The sequence below is a fragment of the Chelon labrosus genome (genome assembly GCF_963514085.1).
Source record: "Chelon labrosus genome assembly, chromosome: 13".
In the NCBI taxonomy this organism is placed as follows: Eukaryota; Metazoa; Chordata; class Actinopteri; order Mugiliformes; family Mugilidae; genus Chelon; species Chelon labrosus.
The window spans coordinates 17,152,507-17,179,082 of NC_140346.1; the positions used below are offsets into that span (position 1 = coordinate 17,152,507).

General features: G+C 44.0%; 1 protein-coding gene across 1 annotated transcript in view; it reads left to right on the forward strand.

The window, feature by feature from the left end:
• dscaml1 (Down syndrome cell adhesion molecule like 1) overlaps positions 1 to 26,576 on the forward strand; it is a 75,649-nt gene that overhangs the window by 20,692 nt on the left and 28,381 nt on the right. The window contains exons 3-4 of the mRNA XM_084558793.1: positions 25,273 to 25,419; positions 25,539 to 25,817. Of these exons, the coding sequence (XP_084414919.1) occupies positions 25,273 to 25,419; positions 25,539 to 25,817 (426 nt within the window). The remainder of the gene's footprint in view (positions 1 to 25,272; positions 25,420 to 25,538; positions 25,818 to 26,576) is intronic.

Sequence of the window (26,576 nt, forward strand, 5' to 3'; positions counted from 1 at the left end):
TTGCAGGCTGACAAGTGAACGCCTTGTTTATTTCTGTTGAGGGGAAAACAGACGGGTATTTATTCCATCGCTCCCTTACCTCCAGTTCTTTCTCTTTGTTACCCTCTTCTTCTTTCAAACAAACACGAGGTTGTACCTGAGCATCGTATAGTAATGAGCTAATATCTCGTCTGTTTGAGTTTGCTGACTAAGGACAGAAGAGGGTCAATGACATTCAAGGGTTTATTGCAGGTTTATATCTTGTGTTGTGACATACTCCATAATATAGGCGTGGAAACATTAGAACACGTGTATTTGTACAATATTGTGTAGTCAGTGATCGCTTACTCGTGTCTGCTCACCTGCTGCATCACTGACTTTCACATATCTCTGTCTCTTTCAGTACATATGTCTTCTCCTCCTTATTCTTTTCACCCTGGGGAGTTGACTTTGGATTGGAACACAACTCAATTGTAGGGGGCAGCCAATATAATGTGTTTACGTACTGCAGGAACAGTGCATGATAAAAATTTTATGCCATTTATAAAAACATGAGATGCAGTAGTTTTGTTTTGTTTTGCATGTTGCCTTGCATGTAAATGGGCTGTTCCACAAACAGTGTGCCTCCAACAGCACCAAACCAAAAAAAAAAAAAAAAACAGTCAAGCTTTCTTACGTCTTATTTTAGCGTCATTCATATTTTCGTCCCCATACCCCGTGTGTATTTCCCCCCTTCCTTTGTCTGCCAGTTGTAGTGTAGCGAGGTACATACGTTTAACTTGTAACATTTGCAATTTGCAAACACGAGCCGCTCTAATTTCAGAAACGCTATCATCGCTGCTCTGATGTCTGACGTTCCAGCATCAGGTTAGTATCTGTTGCTATGGAAACAGCATAAACTGTCATAAAACCCACTGCCTCAAGCTGAAGCTGCCTCTTCATACTTTTAAAGATATTTAATTAAGCTTATTTTTAGTTCGTATCTTCTGAATGTGTATTAATCAGTTATGTAACTGTATTAGCATGTCCTTTGATTAAAAGTGTTACATTAGAGAGAACCACCAGAGCCCAAATTTATTTAGAGAACTGCCTGCCTTGGTACTCGGCTACAGGCTAGCCAATGAGTGAGCCGTTTCAGAGCGGTGCTACCGAGCAGCGGAACAACCTGCTCGTGCTGTAGTGGTACAAATCCAACGCACAGAGGTTAGGAGGTTCACGAGTTAAGACTGAAGCATGTGCAGTCACATCAAAGTCTGGCTTTTTATCCCCAAAAGTTTTGTTGGGGAAATCAAAACTTAAAAACTGCACCTACTCCTGGCTAGTGAACTGACTCCAGCTGGATGTTCTTAGTGTGCTGGCAGACAATCTTTTCACTGACAGAGTAGCCTTAAGTTCTTTGTTGTTGCCATGGTGTTGATAAAGGCCTGCTTCAAGGTGCTTAATGAAACTTCACATTTAAAATAAATGCCCATTTGATGTCATGGAACTGCTTTTAAATGCCACACCCTTTCTAACATTACATGTCACACATTTTACTGTGTTATGCGACCTGCAAGATGTTTAGGGTTAGGGCCAAATTCAGACCCTCTTTAATTGTTGTTATTTTATTGTAGTTTGATTTGCTGGAAAAGACTGGGAATAATGTCGATGAACTGTCGGTACGTCACGGTTTTATAAAAAGTAGATAAAGGGAATACTGTCTACCAGTGACCAGGAGAATCTTTTCAAGGAGCAACCTCAAATTTTACCACTGTCTATTTAAGACCTCACAAGACTCACTTGGACCTCATTTGCATCTGAAAGCCCCAATTTCCATTTCTGATCTTCCTCCACTGGACAGGAAATGACCTGATTTTTTTTTTCAAATACATTGTGATCATTGTAGTTTCACTTATGGAAGCCATCTACCTATTACCCACACGATGCACACACTCGGTGAAGGGCCGGATGCAGATGGAGGGGTGGGTAATTGTGGCATCAGTTGATAACCAGTGGACATGACTGTATGTTTTCCTCTCCAGAAGTCAACAGCGCGTAGCAGCGTTCCACTAATGGGGAGAGTGGCTCTGCATATACGCAATGTGTTGCTGTGCAGGAGAGAACCATTCTGCCACTGTCAGTGTGTGTGTGTGTGTGTGTGTGTGTGTCCTTATACTGCCTGTGCGCATGAATTTCTACATTTAAGTATGCATATGCATGGTTGTGTGTCTGCATACATATGCGTTTGTGTGTGTGTTTTTTTCATGCATGCCTGCACAAGCAGTGTGTACACATTTGTATGTGTGACAGTAATATTGGGCTTCGGTGACAGGTAGAAGATGAGAAAGGGACACAGGCTGAGAAAGATGTAGGGATTGGAATAAGAAGGGTACGATGAAGTGATGAGGGAGAGGTGCAGCATAGAGGAAAAGAGTTGTTACCAAGGAGGGAGTGATGGAGAGAATGAAAGACACAGGAGTACTCTCCAGAGAGATGCACATGGGGACCAAAGAGACATTCCGCCACCATAAGCATGTTTAAATTTTGAACAGGCACTTAAGAGGGACAGCACAGAAATGCATATTTCTCAGAGAGCTTCGGAGCAGGCACTTGTGGGTAAAGCAGTGATTTTTGTGCGTATGAGAGACAAAGAGGTGTTTAAAATAAGGGAGTGAACGGAAAAGAGGAGAGAAGAGTTGGAGTGGAGGAAGAGAGGGAAAAGAGAGACGCTGGCTTTCTTAATGGAGGTGTTTTTGCTTCACTAATTTTAGGGCCCATTTAACAGAGTGTGCCTCTTTCTCCTCTCCCACTGTCTCTGCCTCCCTCACTCCCCTTCCTTCCATCTCACCCTCTCCTCTCTTCCCCTACATCTCCAGTTAATTTAATGAAGGGTTGCCCGATTGCTTTTAGCATTAATATTCCAATACCAAGTGATGTAAATAATGAATGCAACCTTCCTCTATTCTCTCCCTCCATCTCTCTCGCTCTCTGGATGATGTTGAGCCCCATCTGTCGTCTCTGCGGTGGCACAGAGCACTCCCCAAGGATGAGAGGGAAAAGTGGGATAAGAGGGCAGAGGGAGAAAAGGAGAGAGAAAGGGGAGGGGTGACGGGCGAGGGAAGGTGTGTCTGGATGGTTAACATGAGCATGTCTTCCGCTTAGTGTCAGCGCCGAGATTTAGCGGTTGTGGTTTTGTTTCTGTCTGAATGGGAGGTCCCTTGACATGCGTAGAATGTGTTTTTACATCCAGCCTACAATTCTTCCTTTGCCTTTTCCCGTTTTGAAGGACGGATCTTTTACATTAATGATGGCTGATTTAAAAGTGGATCTCTATTTCAAGGTTAACATTCTGCAACCTGCTGCTACATCTGGAGCATGCACAATTTCAATAGAAGTGCACAATGGACTTTTTTGTGGAGTTTATTCCGGCTTCAACTGGTTTTTTTTTAAGTACAAGAAGTACAACTATAGACGTTATCATTAACAGAGTGTGTGAACCAATGTATGTGTGCTCTGTTTAGCCTGTCACAAGTCTAAGAACTCACCAGAAACTACAGTTCTGCTCGACATCCGCCACCGAACTCTTTGCTTTATGAAACAGGTGTATAATTCTTGTGCAAGTTCAGTTATTATGCACACTATTAAATGCATTGTGCATCTTTTTTTACAGTTCCCATGAACAGGCAAAGTTCACATTTATTCACACTTTCTTAAGTCTTTTCTCTGATGTTCATGTCCATATCTTACGTTTGACTTTGTGAATACACTTTAAGAAAGAACAACTCGGTCATCGGCACTCAGATAAAGTTCATTTTAAAGGTTAAATAGAGATTATGGGTCTGTTTTGTGTAGATTGTAGCTTTAACCTTTGGATACTTTAGTTTAGCGTCACAGTAGATGAGGACGTCACATAGGAATGTTTATCGGTCATGACAAAGGGTGAAGAAGAGAATGTAAAAATAGGGAAGTTTGATAGCTGGTGTCTGGTTTAGACTGCAGGTCTCTTGCAAACTAGTAATGAGTGGAGCTAATTAATTTAGACTCTGCCAACAGATGGCTAAAGCCACATGGCAGCCGCTAAGGGAGGTGCTCCTCTTTCCTCTCACTCTTTCTTCTTCTTTTCCTTTAACTGTCTCCGTCCATCTCTCCAGCAACACTCGCTGTTAGCCCCTACGCCTCTGTGCGTGTGTGTGTGTGTGCGTCTTCTAAGTTGTCACTGGCAGCCATAGTATTTGATCGATCTTCAGTGAGCAAAGGCCTCGGGAGTAGACACGGGAGCACTCAGGCTATTAAACAATTACACACTCTCAAGGTGGTCACCTCAACCTTTAACACAAAATCGAGGCGGAGGATGTGTGTGCGTGTGTCCAGGTATGTGTTTGTCCTCGCAGCGGAGACGCGATGCAGGGACGACAAAGAGGCAGGCTGGAGAAACGGTGGGAAAGGATTTTGGCATTAATGGCTGCATTTGTCTGCAGCTACGCTCACTCATGTAAACACCACTCCAACATCATGTCGTGACCCCCCCCTCGCCACCCGCCACCCCACACGCACACACACATACACAAGCGCTAACCACTTAAATCTCCTTCTCATACAATGCCGCCGCACACACCAGCCACACGACAACTACTCCAGTGTTTCTGCAACCAAAGCCATTTCTGAGGAGTTTCCCTGAGTACTTGAGCGGGAAAACACATTAAACTTTAACTGGTGGAGGAAGGAAAGGAAGAAGGAATTGAAAGAAAGGGGACAGTACTGTCACACATGCTGTTCTCCCTCCAGTACCCTCTCAATCTCAGCTCTGCGCTTTTTCTCTTCCCGAATGGCGAGGTTAAAGTTTGGAAATATAGGAACATGCAGGGCCTGACGAAGAGGAAAGGACAGAAGATGATCAGGTACGGGTGAGAATATTGATATTCAGTAATATGTCTGTCACACTGCTGATGGATCGTTCTGTTGCATATGTCACACCTCTGAGCAGGATGAGCAATTGTCAACTGTATGTTTTGCCACAAAAGGAGAATCAGTCACCCACTATATAACATAACACTAAATAAATGGAAGTTGTAAAAAAAATGAATGACTTCCACTAGTGTCTCCCTCTCTAATGGGTTTCCCCTTTGCTGCCAAATAGTAAATGTAGCAGGGTGCAGAAACAAAAACAGATATAAATGAAAAGGGGGAATAGAAAGGGAAAAGAGGGGGAGAGAGTAGAGGACAGATGGGGTAGCTGGCAAGCACGTGGCACACTTTGCATGGCAGTGTGTGTATGCGTGTGACACACAATAGTGGTAATTATCTTAGCCGCTGAGTGCACAGAGGGCTTGGCAGTATAGGGTCTGATGGGGGGGATGGAGGGAGAGCAGGACAGGCAGTCAAACAGTAATATAATCATAGTCCTTTGTGTGAGCGAGAGCAGAGGGCAGCTCAGTGTCAGCTGTTATTGAGTGCTTATCCCCTAACGGCCTCCCCTACACACAAACACGCGTACGCGCATACACACAATGTACAGCCGTGCCGATAAAATTGCGCTATTCATACGTTCATGCTCAGCCACTTTCACACGTCAGTTCCCTGCAAATCCATCAGTCACAGCAACGAACAATGTGCATTATTTAAAGCAAACATTATGCCTAATCTGACATGCGGCGGAGGGCTCCTAGTGGTTGCGACAGGTTACAATTTGATCTGCTATTACAAAGCCTAATCACTATGGTAACTAGCATTATTGTCGGAGTTGTCTTAACTACAAGCGATGCAAGCTTTGTTCATTCATCAGCTGTTCCTCGGTTACATACTGTACACGAAAGCTGAAATCGCCACTTTGTGTTGAAGACAATGTCTCCGAAACTCCCTGTGTGTGTGTACTTGGTTGGTTTCATTTTGGGAACATACACAACAAACACTTGCATAATGGGGGACTTGCCTTCCATTTGTGGAAAAAAAACTGGTCCCCACTTTATGGTGATTTTTGGTCACGGTTAGGATTATATTTCATCATGTAGTGGTCATGTTTAAAGCTTGGATAGTGATTTATATCAATGCTCTGTCTTGTGAAGAGACAAAATGTAGTTTGTGATAATGGGTGTCCGTACTTGCAGTATATACTGAATGTACAGAGCCAATTTAAATAGTAAATTAGTAGATGAAGTAGTCATCTGAAAGAAAATTAAATAAATGCGGGTCCAAACTTTTCAAAACTAAACTGTATTCAATTTGGAGATGCATGTTTTCTTCTTTATTCTCATTTTGCACTACACACCATGAATGAACCGAGGTATTTTCATACAAATGCTTTCGCTTATCTTTATACAATCAAGCTGACCTGCTGTCATTCAGTTTTAAAATACCTTTTAGACTTTTGTGGAATCGCCCGTATAGCTTCGCGTTTTTTATCATTGCTTTGACAAAACTTGCAGTTAGTCACCTTGTATTCTGGGAAGGATAACAGAAGCTCATCTTTGTAAAATTTGAAATTGAATGTCAATTTAAATATAATAGATCAACTTGGAAAGAAAACTTCTGTATACATTTTGTTTGAATTTTCTTAATTTCCAAAGTCAAGACAGAGAGCAAAGGAATGCATACGGGGTGAGAGTGTGTGACTACAGTTAAGAGATGGACTTGAGCCGGGAACATCAAAGTTAGTGTACTGCAGGGTTAAACACATGATGTTGTATGGAAGCCTGTTTAGGACTCATAAATAATTCTCTGGCCTGGTCTTGATCCTTCAGCCCTGAGGAAATCCCACAGCAGACCGGAGAAAATGCACAGGACACATCTTAGACTTGACCTTCTGCCGTATCCACACATAAAAAAAAGCACACGCTGAAGCCTCCTTAGACATCTCTCTTTCAACGTGGCCTCTTTTCGTCTCTTGACCCACACTTACTCTCTCTTTCTCTTTCTCTCTCTCTCTCTTTCCCAGCTCTGCGGGGATCGGCTTAGCTTCCCCACATCCTCGATGATAAATAAATGTTTCGCTTTGTCTCCTCATCAATAATGCAGACTTACTTTAAGTGCTGCTGTGGGGGCTTACATTCTTTGTCTTTTCTACTCTGTTGTTCCTTCTCTCTCTCTCTTTCAATTCATTTCGCACCTCCCATCCCTCCATCGGATGGAGGAGAAGAGGCGGCGAGGGGAGACTTGGAAAAGCACTTAGAATCTGCTCCAGTCATTCAAAGCCAACCTGTGGCTTTGTGAGAGAGAAGCAAGGGTTTACCTGAGCAACAGGAGAGAACGAAAAACACAAAATAAACAGGAGATTAACATAAGTACCATTGTTGACTTGTAAAATTAGCTGAGCAATGCAGGAAAATAAACTTTATTCAGAGCCCATAAGGTTCACCCCTTTAAATTTAGGCAACATTTCCTTTATGCCGTTATTTAGCAGTTCCCTGTCATTATTTAGTGTAGATAGCGATGAGTATGTTCTACCTCAATGGCTTGTGAAAACATTCATTGGTATTAATAATCTGCAAAACGTTGCTTACATTGACTTGCACAGGGTTAATAGAAAACTACAAAAATCAATATGCTACCTTGAGTTTAATTACATTTTGAGTTCATGCTCTCTCGTATTCATGGTGTAAATTCAAACAAATTTCAGTAAAATGGTAAGAGGGAGGATAGAAAAGGTGAGTACATCCAAAATTGACAAATCTACATAATCTCGTTGCGTATACTTTCTTATCGCCCGAACTCCTCTTTGAGCACATACTGGGGTGCATCCATTCTACAGCACGTCCTCTCAGAACACTGCAGGACAGTACTGTACATAGACACGTGCATCTGGTAAATGTAAGCTGACAGTATAAAATGCCTAGAAGAGTGTGTCAGCATTTGGTGAGGCGAGCGACGCCATCCGTGTGTCATCGTGGTCCGTGAGTTTTTCTGGGTAAGGAGCTGCTGTGTATCTGATGTGATGTGCAGTGTATGCTGTGTGTCACAGCAAAACAGCTGTTCCTGCACAGAGCCGTTGGGCACCTGTGTGTGCGTGCGCGTGTTTGTGTTACTATCTGTGTGTGTGTGTATGGGGGTAGACTGCCTTGTATCACTGTCACTCACAGAGACAGAGAAAGACACTGATGTTGTTTCACACTGACACTTATCTGACTCCACTGTCCTTAACTCTTACCCCGCTCCAGGCGGATATATGCGTTCTCGTGTGTCGTACAGTCATATCACATCAAACCCTGGCACCCAAACTCTGGCCTAAAGCCCGTTCCTCTCCTCCACTATCATTTTTCAGGTCTCTCATTCGATTTGACCAGTTCCGTTTCACTCGTCTTTTTTTTGTAATCCTTCAAAACTCTCAATATATCCTTAAATTCAAAAGCTTTGGGAATGGTTTTATTCGGATTTGTCGTGAACCCAGTCACATTTCGTGTTTGTATGTGTTGGCTTCTTTATTTTTTAGAAGGTCAGATGTCAGTATTGAATCCAGTTGTGAGTTTTGATGTATTGAAAATAGGGGTGTGCCGAAAACCAAAAATGCACTTTCGGGCCATTTTCGGCCGAAAATTTATCGCCGAAACAACACGGCCGAAACAACACGGCCGAAACAGGATGTTGGGATGATGCAAGCAACAACCGCAGCAATTTTCGGCCGAAAATGCCCCAAAAGTACATTTTCGGTTTTCGGCCAAAGTTTCAGTGCATCCCTAATTAAAAATGGAAAAATATGGATTCTACAATGGAAATAGACACAATACATGCATTGTTGCGACAACATTGCAATGTATCTGTCGTTGAAGCAGCACAAGACTGTAATGTAAAGGTCACTGTCGTGTTTGCTTTAGTTGTGATTTTTATGGTACCACTAATGTCATGAAAGTGAAGTCGAATGAACTCTATTCTGTTATGAAAGAGACAGTTATAGGTAATAATGACTTTGGGCTAAACAGAGGCCCAATTATCTGCCCTCCAAGTCAAACTCCCGGTTATTATTATGAACTGAGTCACACGAAAGGGTTTGATGTTTACCTGGAGTGAGCAGCGCTGGAGAGGAATATTCTTTATTTTCTGCTCTAGTTCTGTTACAAAAATACTGTCTCTGATGTTGTTATGCTCTGAATTCATGGGGTTAGGTCATGGCACACACGCACAATCACACACACTCACACACACACACACAGTCAGCAGTCATGTTCTGCCAGCACTTCTTGTAATCCCTCAGACAAATTACAACGTCTTCTCCTCCTCCTCCTCCTCCTCCTTTCTCCTCCTCCACCTCCCTCGCTCTACTCTCTCCTTCCAGCTGCAATTGGATTTGGATAAAGATGGCTTTTCCTTTTCTTCTCTATTCTTCCCTGCTTTGGCTAAAGAGGGATTTGCCCGGGGAGATTACACACAAACACGGACGCACGCACACGCACGTTCGCCGGCTGCAGCGCGGAGACGCTGCATTTGAGGAAAAACATCTTCACTAACAAACGCCCCCCTCCCCTCCCCGCCCCGTCCCTCCTTCACCCCCCCCACCCCTCACACTCGCCGCCCTCCCCTCCGCCTGCACTAAAGCGACAAGCTTCATAGCCAGAGGTCAACAACCTCTCTTGCCTTCGCTGTCTTTCACTGCTTTGCCTCCACTTCTTCTCTCCCACACAGTCAGTCTTTCCAACTGTTCAACTCTATTGCACAACTTTCTCTGCCTTTCCCCTCTGTCCCTTTTGCACTTTCTTCACAATGTCTCATTTTTCCACTCTCCTCCTCCTCCTCCTTCCTCTCATTATTGTGGTCAGTGCTCTGGTTCAGGTCAGAAGAGTTGCCCTTACCACACTGCGATGTCAACTCTGAACCCCTCGCTCGTAGATCTGCCTCCTCAAAGGGCTGGATTTGCCCTCCTGCCACTCAGACTGTGAGAAGCCAAACTAATGGTGTGTGTATTAAAGCGTATTAAGTGCATTAATGTGTGAACGTCTCATGAAGCCATATGTCGAAGGAGACTCCATCTGAATGACAGTAACAGATAACTCAGCCATTTTGCATAGCACAGTGTGGTATGCGTAGTATCGGGCTATTACAACACAGTGAAAAACGAAACACGCCCCCCCAGGGACTAATTTGTGAGTAAAGGGGGTTGGTGGTGCTGTGACTGAATAATTGAAGGGTGGAGGCTTGCAGATGGTCTTTAACCCTGAACCCCAGACAAGACAACAATCAATATTTAAGCAGAACAGGAATGATACGCTGCACACACACGCACTCCAAGGCGCCCTGTGTACTGTATATAAACTTAGTTTCGCATTCTTATGAGAGACAGTACACGGCTGACAGTGTGTATGATGTATGGAGTTTGCTTTTCTGCACGCAGGGGGAATTCAGAGTGTGTGGTAGCGCGGGGGTTAGGCTTTGTGGCGGTATAGGTGTGCGCTCTTTGCAGGTGATTTTTGTTAGTGTCATGGTTGTTTCTGCGTAATTGTGGCATAATCGTATGAAAACGGTTTCGTACAGGCGTCGTTTCTGTGTTTGCGTGTCGTGATTATATGTGTTTCCGGATGTATTGGCTCAGAAGTGGCGTGGACGCGCGTCACGCGTTTTGAATCGTACAGACAGTTGATAAGAACCAGAGTGCGTCTTCCATTTCTCCCCCCTTTCTCTCTTTCTCTCTCTCTCTCTCTCTCTCTCTCCCTCTCTCCCTCCCTGGGCCACCAGTAGTGGTAATGGGGAGGGACCTGTCAGCTCACTTAATGCAGCTAATGTTTGCCTGCGCCTAGGGACACGAGCACAGAGACACACACAGTCCTGACACACACAGCGCTCCGCTCTCTCTCTCTGTCACCACTCTGTCACATTCTCTCTCTTCTTGCTTCCCTCCCCCTCCTCCCCTCGCGCTCCTTCCCTCCCCGCGTCCCTCATTCTCTTCGAGCTTCTCCTCCCTCAATGCACTGCACACAGTCTCTTAATATTCTTAAGCTTTGCTTTTCTCTCACATTGTAAAGATATATATTTTTTTATTATTATAGACAACTTACATGTTACTTATGAGCTCATGTTATTCCAAATGACCACTTCATTTCAACAGAACTGACCGTGTCTAATTTTGGAAAACAACTGACGACATTTTATATTTGTATTATTTTTCACCGAATCTCATGAAAAGACAGAATACAAATAAATAATTAATTCACCCATCCCTAAGTTTATTTGCCACTGAGGTAAATCACTTGTCAGGAATAAATGAGCGCTGGATGGGGACTATTTTCAGATGCTGATTAATATACATTTAGAAGGACGATGTGGGACTGATGTAAAAATAAACCACGTTGGTTATGTTCATGATAACGCCGGAACTTGCCACCCACTGTATTGTTGTGACTCATTATCGTGTAATCATTTGTGGATGGAGGTCAATGGCACCTCAGGTTTCAGCTGCATAGATTGTAAACTATTCTTAAAATTTCTAGTAGAATTTATCGATTGCATGTTCCCCTCTGTTTTTTTCCCCTTCACTCTATTCAAACCACAACAAGTAATGTATATATTTTTTTACATTTTGACTGCAACACTTTGCTTTACGCCTGCAAATAGTGCTATAGGCATGCCCCTGTAACCGAACATAAACAAATACAAGCCAGTGGAGAGCGCAGGAAACAGGCAGGGAAGCTTAATAAAAACAAATGGCTCATAGAAACAAAACAAAAAAAAAATAATACTTCTGTTTTCCTTCTCTCTTTTCCCTCCTCCCTCGTTGCTGCCTCCCTCAATCTATTCCTCCCCTATGCTCTGTCGCTCTGATGAATATCACCCAAGCAAATCAGAGATGCAGAGGAATCTCTCTCTCTTGTTTCTCACCCCCCTTTTGCATCTCCTCACCCCCCCCACCCCCTTTTTCTTTCTCTCTCACTACTCAATTTCCTTATCTACCTTCCCTTCCTCCCCCTTTGCTTATGTGGACCTCATTCTCTCTCATTATGATGATTTGAGGTTCAGCTTCAGTTGCTGGCCCATTAAAAAACAAGCAGCAGCAGCGGTAAGCCTTGCCTTTCCATATATTGCAGGCAGCCTCATAAGATGGCCTCTACTCTGCATACTGTACTGTAAGCCGAAAGACAAACATGTCCCATGTCTGTGCTCTTCTTGTATTCACATGTAATATGTTGCAGTTCTGTCATGCAGCTGAGACGGTGGCACACACGGACATGTTGAATGACCTTGGCAAACGCCACCTCTAACCACATTGCCAGATATCAGTGCCAGCCCTTGATGAGACCTCCCATTCTACAGGGAGGGAAGTCACGGGGCTACACGGGGATTGGACACTGGACAGAGGTGGAAAAAGAGGAGGGGGATCTGTTGTAAAATCTAAATGATAAGCGGTGGAGGTACGCACAGGAGCAAGGGGATTGCCATGGTTCTCTTACACTATCCTGCTCTGTTCTACATGGCTGGGTCCATATGTACGAGTGCCCTGAGAGTTCATCGTCTGGAGACGTACCCGACCGGCCCGGCTATGTGACAAGCAGGCCACAAATTCTCAAACCTAAAACAGTTGTTACGCGAGTGAGATAATGAGAGAGAGAGGGGAAAGTAAAGCGGTGACCATGTCAGCGCCATATTTTGAGTGTGTTTGTGTCACCCACGCTGTGAGAAATAACAATTTCATGATGTGAAAGCACCCGTTAAAGTGGTCTCAAGTGAGATTAGAGGGTCTGTTGGTAGGTGTGAGGTGAGGTGCTGAGACTGAACCGCAGTTGTTTGATCTGAAAGAGTTTGTGGTTGGCGTGAATACGCAACAGCAAGGAGAAGACCAGGCTGGTTTAAATAAGAGGTTCTATCTTTCACTCCTGCTAATCACTGGCTCTTAATCTAATCTTAATCTCTGGAATGTCTGATTCAGATCTGATGTCTTTGAAGGCTTGATAGCTTGGTCTAGTAACTGTTTCCGTGTCACAGATTTATTTTTCTTGTATAGTATATGACCTTAATTATAGATATTTGATTGTTGGAATAGGTTGAAATATTTCCAGGGGATGCTCTTACTTTTTCCTGAATGTAGGATATAAGATGATTGAAATTAGAAGGATAATTTTCATCTGTGTTGGCTCAGAGAGTCAGAGAGGCCTTTGAAGTTTGGATGGATGAACATTTCTCACATAATGACTGAATCCACGGGTTGGACTTTTGTCATGTGTAGATTCATGTCCGTCATGGCTGCATCACTATATCACTGTTTCAATATCACCACCCTGTGTTTGCGTCGGTCGTGTAATTCAAACTTCACCTTAAGCTGTACTTTCAGTTTGGTATTAGAGACTGCGCAAAGTGACCATACAGATTTTTTTCATTCATCATCATCATATAACATGTTTAATTGAAAACTGTAGATGCATCTGTGTTGTTGCTGCGCTGCATGTGTAACACTGCAATCACTTCCAAACACATGAAGGTGTCTGGATGTTTGTCCCTTTTTTACTAGATTGTCCTATTTAACTATGGGCCGAACATTTAATTGCCATGAAGAGCAATTAGTTTAATTTCTGAGCTAAATTATTTTCAGAGATCAATTAATGTAATATGTTCTACGTGTCCTTACAGTCTGTTCATTTGTTTCTGGCTAATAGTTCATTTGTTTCTGGCTTTCTGATTTATTTAACTTAAATACGACGGTGTTGGAAATCCTTTTGCAGAATACACCCAGAACTACTTCCTTCAGTGCCTCTATGCTCTTAGATCAATGTCGTTCTCTTTATATTTTTAAGGTTGCTGATATTGTTTCCTTAGGTTTTCCCAGTTCCTTTGATCAAGTTTATAAGTAACAGTGAAAACTGAGTACTGAATACTTGCCCAATTTACATTATGTAGTAAGCTTTTTCCTTCACCTCATCGTTGAGCAAATCAAAACGTAGGGGCTTCAGGTGGATCTTGAAGTGACAGGGAGAGCATACTCTGAACATTTCCCATCTCACAGCGATAATGAACAAGCTTTATTTGACACATTAAAGTCAATTTTCATGGATACTGCCGATGCATATGTTAAAATATGTTATATAAACCCTTTTTGTGTCCCTAAGTGGAGCTACGAAGAGTGTGCCTCTTTCTGAAGAGAAGAGCAACCTTGAAAATGTATATTGCTTTAGTAAAACTTTGTAGTATTGCTTTAAATTCTTGAAGTAAAGTCAATTGAGTCAGTGTCGGATGGGGCTTAATATAAATTTAAAAAAAAAAAGAAAGAAGAAGAGGCATGGAGTTAGAAGTTAAACTGGCAGACGCTGCTCATCTTTGCTGTCATCTCAAGGCCACAACTAGCACACGCTACAACACTATAACAACCAAACTGTTGGTGTTAAAACTGCACAGAGGCTCTTGGTTTCTGATTGATTTTCATCAGCTTTCTCTCAGCGGGTATAGAGGTGTAATTGCAGTGGAGTGCTCTTTAAAATGTTCAGTTTATTACCAACTATTCTAATTCATGGTAAATGGGGCTGTAGAACAGTTACAAAAGATAACAATATCGTAGCCCAGTGAAGTCAAAGAAACACGGTGTTTATTGAGCCGTTTGCTCACAGTGGCTTTGGATTGTTGTCCCGTTAGGCTTATCTCCAAGAGTCACACATTACCACGCCGGGAGACGCCGGATCAGCTGACAAGACCACAAAGCACGCCTGACTAGCTGCCCTTTGTGCGTTCGCAGGCATGTGCAAGTGTTAACTGGAAGACCGACCGACTCTGGCATAAAGATTTTCATTGTGTTCTATGAATGCACGTGACAATGAACTTGAATCTTGAGGAGGTGCACACCTGAACATATATTCGCAACGGGGACTGTGTGCTTGAGTGTGGTATGGCTGTGTGACAAAGAGACAAATGAATTCACAGCAAGGGATTGTCAAAGAGAGAAATCTGGATACATAAAAGCATATGATGGAACCTTAAATGGAGTCTCCATATTCCCTCCAAGCATCAGTGTCCTCCTCATCCTCATCTTTCTTGGGATCTACCTTCCGTTTTTTTCCTTACAGTCCATCTTTCTTCCTCCTCTTCCTCTGAGTTCCTCATTACTTTTCTTCTTTTTTAGCTCTTTCTCTCTCCTTTTTTTTTTTTTTTACATCCCCTCCCCCTTGCTCTGGCAGTGACATTGGTCTAAAGTGGGACAGAGTGTAGGGGGGAAGTGAGGCAGAAGAGACAGAGAGACAGTCATGCAGGGAGGGAGTCAGCGAGAGCTGCTGCTCTGCTGTGGCACCCCCCCTTCCTCTTCCTCCAAGAACGCACCTCAGGCTCTTCTGGCCCCTCAGGCCTCCGCATAACGTCTGGGGGACCCGCTTTTAGCATGTCACCACTACTCCACTCCAATCTGCAACATCTGTCTCTGCAGCTCTTTTGCTTCCCATCATCCCTCATTTCATTTCCCCGCTTTAGCTCCTCCTCTTCGTCCTCTTTTGGGTCTCTGTCGCCAAGATGCCCAGCAACAGTGGTGAGGGTGCATCATCGCTGTGGCACAGGCAAACGAGGAGAGCCAAGGAGGGAATGCGTAGGAGAATGGCAGCCCTTGTCCCTCCCCGCCTGCCTCCTTTCCCTCGCTCCTCAAATCCGCCTGCCACGCAAGGTGCACTCATCCGCACACAGGCCTTGCTCCCTGGTGACCCTCTGCTCCCTGAGATTCAGTATATGTCACTGTGGTGCTGCTTACATGCTGTGGCACTGTAGTACTCCCACTGAGGACAACATGGCTTTACAAAGGGCAAGGCTTTATTGATTTGTGTGAGAGTTTATCACATGTGTGTCGGCACGCGCTCTCCAACCCCCCACCCCTTACTCATATATATAAAGAAGCATCAGTGTAGACAGCTCTGTGTGCAGATACCTGTGTGTGTGTGTGTATATACAGTATATCACCCAGTTGAGTCAAGTTCCAACGCTGAGCAGAATATCCACGGTCAGTCTTTTCCCTCATTGCCATGTCTTCCTTTCTATAATGGATGATGATCAAACAAAACAGATTTGTGTGAAACAAACCCATTCAAGCGCTCTTGCTTTTTTTTTTTTTTTTTTGTTGTTGTTGTTTTGCACAGCAGAAATAAGGCCACGCTTTAGCAGTGCTCATTTTGTGTGTGCACCGTGGTGTGTGTTTGTAATGCATTAGATATGTCCCGTTAGCCTTCTCATGACTCGTGAGCATGTCCCTATCTATTATCTATGAGTGTAAATAATTAAAGACAAGAGCGACACAATGCACCACATGTTGACAAGTCTCGAGTATCTGTTTGTATGTGTGTCACTGTAAGTGACCAGATGGAAACACACGTAAATGTAGCTGCAGCCATTTTTTTGTTTGTTTTGCGTGTCATTTGCATGTGCGCTCCGACAGACAGAGCGTCAAGGTGGCTTTGTGTCAGTTTGGTTTATCTCCTGCTTGAGCATATTTTCCTTTTTGTCTGATTTTCTCTTCATCCAGACATACAGCGCTGCCTCCATCTTGCTGCTTGAATATTTATAGACATTCCAGTTAAGGTTGCTTAAGTGTGTTAGAGGCCTTTAACCATTACAGAGGGGAAGTCTGCGATGAAGTGGAGGGGGTGGGCTGACGATGAAACAGGTTCTCCCCTCTGTTCCGCTCGGTTTGGATGAATGCATATTTTCATTTCCTTCATTTGTTTATCTCCTCCTCTCCTGTGCTACCTCTCTACTCTCAAGCATGAGCTGTTCAGAGAGGGTGAGAAGTGTGTGGGCGTATGGGGTGTCACCTTCTAACAACAGATATAGAAAGAGAAACGGAGAGACGGCAGCAGGAAGAGAGGGGAGCTGAGAAAATAGATACTGAGGAAGGGAAAGACAAAGAAAAACAGGAGCCCTGGTGGTGTTGGGGAGGGCAGCAGCTGGCATTTGACGGTGAAGCATGCCTTTTTAATGAGAGCATTAGTCCTCTGCATACCTATCCTCAGATCACCGCATCGCACTGAACCCGGAAAACATACGGAACAAAGGAGGAGATGAGGAGGAGAAGGTCAAGGGTTGGGGCTGAAAAACTGAACACTTGGCGACAGATAAGAATAGAGCGAGTGTGTGTCCGCGTTTCCTCTTCAATTATTCTGCCTCTGGTAACTGCGTGTGTCCTGCGCTCATAGAGGGAGACCGAGGCAGTATATAAATTTCACACAACTCGTCTTTATTAACCTCCTTCTGTTATTTTGACATAACCTCATCCCGGTCCTTTTGCAAGTTTCCGACTTTGATTGAGTCAAAGAAAGTGTCTGTAATATGCCGTCCTTGTGGCTCTTTCTGCGTCTGGCTTGTTCTCAGTAGCACTTAACTATTACAGACTACTTTGAATGTGAATAGAGAGGAAATAGGAGCAAGCATCATTCATTTCATACCAGAGAGAGAGAGAGAGAGAGAAGGGCTCAGATAGGGAGAGAGCCTATTGTTGCTAGGTGTAGATTTCCTTTTGTCAAACACATGCCAATTCTTCAGACCCAACAGAGGAGAGGAGAATAGGAAAATGATAGCAGCAGAAAAAGATGAAGGGAGAGAGGGCGGGTTGGGAGGCAGGAGGGGAACAGAGGGGAGGGGAGCAGTATTGATTTGACACTCGGGGAATCACACCGCAGCTCTGTTCATTTTCATTCATCTGCCCTTGTAATGGGTGTGTTAATATGGCAGGTAGGGGAAGAGGGCAGGAGGGGGATTTAGGAGGATGAGAACATTTTATTAGAATCCAATCTTTATTATCCTTCACCCCTGCTCATATACACACACACACACACACACACACACACACACACACACTCCGGCCTGCATGCATGCTCTGGTGCACATGCGTGTGTGTCATAGACGTACACAAACATGCGCACACTCATTGCCTCTAAATGTGAGCGAAGGTGGGGTGAGGGTGTTAATTATATGCCGAGCCTGAATAGACTCATTCATGTTTTATACAGTACGCGTGTGCGGCGCTGCTTTTACTTATGTTTGTGAGGACCGATTTGAGTTTTAGTCCTTGGGAGAGAGGACGTTTGTGGAATGCGAGGACATTTTGGTCGGTCGGCCCTGACTTTCTCACCCGCCTTCCTCCGTTTTTTTTTTGGGCTAGGGTGCACGTTGCAATTAGGGCTGAGGTTAAGATTATGATGAGTGGCAAGGGAATATATTACGTCAAGGAGGATTGGCTCGAATAAGTGTGAATATGTGCGCGTGCATATGTAACAAGGGAACTAAGTTATAGTATGAGCAGCTCAAATGAAATGGCTTTTAGTAGGCCTTCCCAGTGCCTCCTTGAAATCAACCATAATGGGCCCTTGGTAATTATCAAATAAATTAGCTGGGGGAAGGAATGAGGAGGAGGAGGAGGAGGAGGAGGGAGGGATCAGGGCTCCTTTCATTCTTACTCATTCTGAAAATCATCTTAACCTGTTCACTACAGCAAAAAAGAAAAAAAAATCCAAAGGAACAGCTGCTTTACATAAATTTAATATAATTTTTGAAGACATGTGTGATAGTGTGTTGTTGTTATGCAAAGTAGCGTTGGTTTTTATTACAGTGCACTGAATGTTTGTCTAAAATGGTCCTCATCAGCTGCGGTGGTCTTGGTAAATTTAGGAATAGGGTGCCCGCCTTAGGACTTTGTTCATTGATTTTCAGTCCTTGACAAAATATTAATTCACGAGGACATGCAAAATTATTTCAGTCTGCATAAACTTTTTTTTAATTTTTTTATTATTAGTGTTATTTCAATGGTTAACAATAGTAATGAAAAGGCCACTCTTTTAATAGGTTTTAATGCCGATGCAAAAATTCAGCGGACATACCTCGGAAGTTTGGATGTGGGGGCCGACACAATATGCTGCTGTGCAATGTATGATCACGATTAGTCAATGCGTGGCCCTTGTTTACCCAGTTTTCATGCTGACTGTCTGTGTTACGAAGTTGACTGGCTGCTTGTAGACTGGGCTGCAGCAGTGTGCCACATGCCACATTACTATTTTATTACTCTGCCACAGTATCCACAATAGATAATGTTTTCCAAGAAACACGCAGTTCAGTTGTGCCAACCTTCATACCGCAGAGACCCGAATGTTGAGACTTGAGAAGCCTTTCCTATTTTGGGCTGCAGCAGCAGCAGCAGAGCTGTCCGTGGTGCTACCTCAGCCAGCATTCCCTAGCCTTTGGAAACGTAGCTGTGCATGGTGCTGAACTCCTCCTTGAACATTTTTCCGGACTGCACCATTTGAGTATAGGTGCTGTACTGTATGTGCTTCTGTAGATCGTCATAATGAAAGTTTTTCTTGCAGACGCCCCACGCCAAACTCTGTTTGCTCATGAGCAGTGCGTAAATATGATTTACAGTAACTTTAATGCTAACCTGCTCTTGTAAACTTGGACATTCTTTGATTTCACTCCATTGTAGCACATAATTTGTTCTGGTTCACAGCATGCCTGGAACAGACACTTCAGCTCAGTAATTTATGGTTTTAATGGGGAGCTGAAGAGGCCCATACATCCCTACATTGCCACATTTAAAGAAATCGATGCTTTGCTGTTTCTGTTTGCTCGGAAACACGTAAAGAGAACTATGATCCGGTGGCACTTTTGAGTAAAGGACCACAAACAAAAAGAAATGTATGCATTATTTCCAACAGTGTTGCTGGATTATTTGTCACAAATGCCATATGTGGTGCAAACCGGCATGCACACCCTATAGCTGCTGTTTTATTTGATGCTCTTCTGACATACAAAGATCCCATAACGCACACTTAAACGCCATCAGCGCCAACGCATACACATGAAGGCAGGCGCCTTTCATTGTCACTCCAGAATGTGGGACAACTTACACGTGTGTGAGACTTTGTAATGATGGAGGCTAGATGGAGACGCGCTGAAAGGCAAGAGTGGAAAAGATAAGAAGGACAGAAATGAAAAGGTAGATCAGGGAGAAGGAGAATAAATAAGGAATGTGTAGGTGTACTCCACTGTCTGCTCATTGCTGTGGCATCCTGTAGTGAGGATGCTCAGCACAAACACACACACACACACACACACACATACTCGCAGTTTGTTGAGTGCACTCTGCAAATGTGGATTGTGAGACAGTGGGAGTAAGAATGTGTAGCTTGTGAGACAGATTGTGAGTGCGTATCTGTGTGCAGACGCATCCGTGAGAAGTCCATTTGTGCAACTAGCGGCCTGCATTGTACCGAGCTTGCAGTCCATTTAGCCTTAAATCTGAAAGGCAAACCTTGACGATAAAAGTCGTGGCAAACCGCCGGCGCGTGTTTTTGTTAAAAAGCGCAGAGTGAAAAATAAAGTGACATGATGCACAGAGAGACGCGGCGAGCTCCTCTGTGGCCTATACCCCGGGCTTGTGAATCAATTACAGATCCATTCAGCAGTTCCTCTCCTCTCCTCTGATCTCCATCGCCATCATTTAAATGGCTGATTCCGTTTTTTTACCTCTAATGAAGGGTACTCTATCGCGCGCACGCACACACACACACACACACACGCGCGCGAGCACGAAACGCGCACTTGCACATGTCGCCGTGTGCCACCGCAGCGCCCCCTACCCAGCTGTTGTCACGTGAGTGCACGGGCCCTAGCAACAGCGAGCGAGAGAGCGAACAAAAAAGAGAGATCCTGGCGAGAGCAGGGGAGAGGGGAATGGGTAAAGAGAGGGAGACAGAAAGAGATGGGAGGGAGGGGGAGCCGTGGAGCATTAATAAGTGATGAGTCCAACAGTGTGAATTGCTGTTAGTTAGCATTGCTGCAGCTTTCATTTGCATGGCGGCACCCAGAACAAACCCCCTTTGCTTACGCCATTTCCTCTCTTTCCCTGTTTCTCTCCGAATCACTTTTTTTTTCTTTCTTTTACTCGTTGTTTCATCTATTTCTGTCTTTTCCTTATCTCTTAGATCGACGTCTCAAAATATGTATATCTTTTCTTAGTTACTTTCTTTATCTTTCTCCCCTGTCTGATCCTCTCCTCGTCCCAGCCTCCCTCGTGGCCGCAGCATTCCCACGTTAACGCTATCGTTCGTTTCTTCGTTGCTCTCCTCTTTATACGTTGCTATTTCTTCCACCATCCAGTTGACAATAATTTGTTGAAAAAGCCATATAATACTGAGATATATTTAGCCGCCACCTTTCCACATCCCTTCATCTTCTGCCTCCGTCTTTACCGCCTCTTCCTCCCCGTCTCAAAAAAAGAGGGGTGTCCTCTCTCTGGGGGAACTTTGGGGAAAACAAGTGATGCTCCAGGGCTCCCTAATCCTTTTTTTTTTTCATTGTCTCTCTCTCTCTCTCCCTCCCTCCCTGTCTCCCTGTCTCGTTATTTGCATCTATGTGTCTGTCTGTGGAATTTCTGGCATACGTGCACACACTCTCACACACGGATCCAGCAGCAGCAGCTTCTGCACTTGGCTTGACTTCCTGCCTCAGGCTGATCAGCTGAACTGATTCCATTACTTACAGACCCCCCTGAAAGAGAGGAAAGAGGAGCGCAGAGGCTGAGAGGAAGGAGAAAAAAAAAGAAAGGCAGAGACAGAAAGAGGTAGAGGGCAGAGGGGAGACTGGAGGAAGAGAATGGATGTCACGCAGATAGAGAAGAGGAGCTAAAGAAGGGGAGAAAAGGGTCAGGAAATAAGGAGGGAGTGAGGGGATTTTGAACGTCTCATGGGTGTGGGATAGACCTCAAAATCCTCACCCTGCCTCCTACAGCAGAAAAAAAAAACTGACTCTGAAGCGCATACAAACACACACTCAACAACAACAACAACAACAACAAACTCCTGGAGGCGTAGGCAGACTAGACGAGAATTGATCTCCTCTCCCACAAGGAGAGAAAAAGAGAGAGAGCGAGGGAGAGAAAGAGAGACGGAGGAAGACGCAGAAGAATTGTTTTTACCCGTGTATGGCTCTCAAGCCTGTAGGCCCCTCATCCCTCTCACTCTCACCCCCTCCTCCGTCACTCCCAACGGCATGTTTCTCTTTATCTCCCTATCTCTCCCTCTATCAATCTCCATCTGCCGTCCTCCTCCCTGTAGGGCCAGACCCTTCCTCAACTCTACTGCCTCCCTCCGCCGCCGCCGCCCGCCTGCATCCTCGCCACTGTTTTAGGTGTGTCACATCTCCACAGACGGCAGGAAGAGCACTAGTGGCTAGAAATTACATATCAGCAGGGAAAAGAGGGAGGGTTTAACTTCACATGCCACTTTGTGTAAGCACTATGACCTTTAGTAGAAGAACTGACTGATTAGTCAGTCTTCAAATGAACAAATGTATTTGTCATCATGTAAACCAGGCTGTTGCCTTCCTTCCTTATGGCATTGAACATAAGTGTAGCTGGACATGCCCTCTATTATTATTCTAAAGGTAAATTAGGCTTCTTAGATATGTCATCTTTTGGTGTGTATATAATCCTTGCTCAACTTTTATGGGTTTCCTGAATTTAAAATAGTTTTTCTAATGAGTTTAATGCTTGTAAAGAATATTGCAAGGATTAATAGATGGAAACTGTGTTGATGGAGAATGCTTGTGCTTGCTGCTGTCAAAAAAAAAAGAGAAGACAAATAGGGTAAAATGGAAAAGAAATCTATTCCTTTGCCACCATACACTCTGAACCAGTAATGGACATAATACACTGCTTTCTCATATCTTTTTTTTGGAATACATGTAATCATTATTCAGACACAAATATATATGCATGTTGACTGATGAAGATTGCAGCTGTTAATTGAATTGATTAAGGAGACTTAGAATGACAAAAAAGTAGGTTTCCATCATAGCCGTGGTTGACAAGCTCCTTTTCAATTAATCGCCCTACACCACTTTTTATTTCTCCGGTCTTAACCATATCTGAATTTCTTACTGTGCTCCGCCACACTTTCTCTCTCTCCCTCCCCCCACCTCCTTTCACCCCCTTCTGGTCTGTCTTTCTCTCTCCAGGCATGTTGTGACAGGGTGTAGCAGTGTGTTATACAGGGTTCTACTCGCCAAGTGCATATTATCCTGTAAGGCTTAATACCCAGGTTGGAACAAAAGGGCAGGCTCGGAAATTACAGCTTACGTCGCTTAGCGCTCAACACAACAGTCTGACTCACATGAAAACACACACGTGTGTGAACTTTCACATATGTGTGCAGATGCACGGGCTGGCGCCTGCCGTGTACGCATATTCCAAAATCTGACAAAGCAGTTTCACACACGCACACATACATAGATATTTAAATACATATCATAGATATGTCTCTTCATTGACTAGTTCGACTATTTTGATCATGAATTTCTCTTCAATTAACAAAAAACTTGTCCTCAGTCACTTATCATAGATAGAATATCTTTGTCTTTGGACACCTGGTTGAACAAGACATCTTATATGACGATGTCTCATTTGTGATGCTCAAATGCTGCAAATATCTTACAGATTGATCCACAATGAATGATTACCAGGGGTATAACAGTGCACATTTACTTTAGTGAGTAAAAAAAACTTGTTCGCTTTGACATAAGTTGACCCATTTACATCCAAAATTAACATCCAGATAAGTGATCTAAACCACACACCTCAAGCTGAGCGATCAACCGAGTTTCTTCCTGTTAACCCGCAACAAAATGTTCGCTGACGAGTCATTCAGCACTACTACCTTCCAGAGTTAACAGGAGCAGACTTTATTGCAGGTAAATATGCACAGACCTATTGATTGGATCTGTTATTGCGTGTTAATATGAGGTGTAAAAGGGGTAAAGAAGTTAAGCCTCCTTCCTTTCTCCTTCATATCTCAGCCTTGTTAGTGTGTGTGTGGCAGGGAGCCAGGCCGGTCCTCTCCGTTTTAATAAATCTCCTTCGGATGGAGCCGCGCAGCCATAAAATGCATTGATTGTTGTTGCTCACATTGTGGTCGGAGACACACATACACATAAACTTGGTTATTGATACTTACACACCTACATATGTTCATTACATGCATTTCTCTTTTTGTCAATCAAAACACCACAGACGTGCAGCTTTAGTGGGGAAGTTTTCACACTGCGATAGCTGCTTTTCATCAACGCTTGAACACATCTAACAGCCAGCACCCTAAGTGTTTCAGAATAAATTTGCTGTGCTGTGACTGGGTGGTGACCTATTGCTTGGAGCTGTGTGTTTGTGTGTGTGTGTGTGTGTGTTTGTTAGTGTGCGTGGCACATATTTCCAGTGTTCAACGATTCAATGCACCTACGTTTTACTCAAGCTCTCTCCTGTCAACACCGCAAAGAGACACTGAAACGTCATGTACAGCAAACAACAGCCAGCATGTTCACACACACACACACACACACACACACACTCACTCACTTCAATAGCATTCACATAACCAAACAATCTGCAATCTACTACAAACTCTGAAGTGCACATAGTCTAAAATAACCCTTTGGGGGGAACGGAATACAAAAAGACTCAGAGAAGCGGAAAGAATCAAACACTGAAATACACTCTCCTCATCTCTTTACCCTCCATCTCGTTTTCCTTCTCTGTTATGCGCACACGTGCAAATACTTTCTCTATCGACATGCAGATAAATCAGAGGCAGACCAAGCAGTCACTGATGTGAAATGAAAATGATGCTAATCTGCTGTTACCATAACACACACAGTCGCATCAATTATTAACACCTACAATAACTCCCTCTCTCGTTCTCTTTCTTCTCGTCTGTCTTTCTCTATTGTGCATATATCTGTAGATGGATGGGACGGGGTCTCTTAAAAGCTCCCATGTGTTCACCTAAGTGCTGTGGTTGAGTCTTTTGAAGACATGTATACTCCAGCCCTCCTTTTTGTCTCGTGAAATCAGTGATTTTTCTGGAAAAATGCGCTCATGTGTTGTCAAGTGGGTGTTATGATGGAGAGGCTGGGGTCTAAAATAGTCGAGCAGCGCATAGGTGACTTATACTTCAGTCAGCTGTGTTTTTTTTTTTTCTCCTTTGCTCGGCTTATATTTTTCTCCGCCTTTGCAAGTAGAGAAGTGAAAAATAATGACTATAGAAGGTCTCATGGGTCAAGAGCTGTTGCAGTTGCGTCCTAAAACATTAAGAAGAGTGAATTAAGGGTTGAAAGACATCCAAACAACTGTGAGATTTAATTAAAAAGGTTTCAACGGTGACTGTTTTTATCTTTAATTGAACGGTGGCTTACCTTTTAGACTTGTAGAGTAGATGCGGTCGTATTTAACCATGGATTCACACGAAAGGAAGATGAATGCATGAATTCTAACAAAAAAAAAAACAAGGAAGAAAATCAGATCACATCTGCACAGACCCAAAATCTTACATGCGAATTCTGTGCGTGTGCTCCTGTTACTTATTAACTTTTTGACTAACATAAACTTTCTGCTGTCCTCCACAGGTAACCGCTTCTTCCTGACCTCCTTTGGCGCTTTGTATATCTCAGAAGTGCAGAAGGAAGACGCTCTGTCCACCTATCGCTGCATCACAAAGCACAAGTACAGTGGAGAGACTCGCCAGAGCAATGGAGCCAGGCTCTCCGTTATGGGTAGGCAGAGCCTCGTCTTTAAAGTTGCCCACCATTTTCTTTAGCAAACTTCGAAGACAGACGTTTAGGTTTTAGTATGAAAAAGATTTTCACATTTCTGTGACTTGCATCAACTACAGACCCTACGGAGTCCACCCCGTCAGTGCTGGACAGTTTCCAGTCCGGTGAGGTGCAGGTGGGGCACAGTGTGGAGCTGCCCTGCATCGCCTCCGGATACCCGAACCCGACCATCCGATGGCTAAAAGACGGTCGGCCGTTACCCGCAGACTCCCGCTGGACACGGCGCATCACTGGCCTCACCGTTTCCGACTTGAGACTTGAGGACAGCGGCAACTACATCTGTGAGGTCACCAACAGCTTCGGCTCCAAAGAGGTGACGGGTCACCTCAATGTTATAGGTGAGAAAAAAGTGTCAGTGATCTGCCTCTACTGTTCTCCTCAGTACTAAGATGACCACTTGTACCTCCAGGGATGGTTTGTCACCTCCATTTTAAAACCTCGGTGAAGCGTCGCTACGGTGACAAAGTAAATTGGTGCTCACGCAGACCTGTCACTCCGTCTACCAAGGTTCTGAAAGAAGAAGGGAAATGAGTATTTTCATAATGTTATGTGTGTTAATGGAAGAGATGTGAGGAGGTGACATACATAGAGAAGGTGGAACACTTATGAGGAGGATGGCAGGGAGCGGAGGAGGTGGAATTTGAGGGTGGTTGGGGAAAAGAGTAAAGTCAGTGGACACTGGGCAGACTGGCCACAGGGCACATCACCGCACAATCCACAAACCTCCAGTGACAGGACATGCAAGGTGGGACACACCCACACAGGCTCACACATATCTATACAGTACACACACTCACTGCCCATGAAAAAAAGTCTTACACATGCACTGTCAAACAGACACACACACACGCTTACACACATTCAGCAGCCTCCAGCACTTAACACCAGCTGCTTTATTGCTCACTGACATTTTCTCCCCTTTCTGTTTTTCCGTCTCGGTTTTCCTCGCTGCTTAGCGCACACAGACACTCACGCGCGCACACACACAAAGACAATGACAGAAAATTTGACACACGGACCAGAAATACACAAGCTGAAATATGATTTGTGTTGCGTGGCCAGCACGGCGTAGCTCCATAAAATTTCTTTCATTCAGC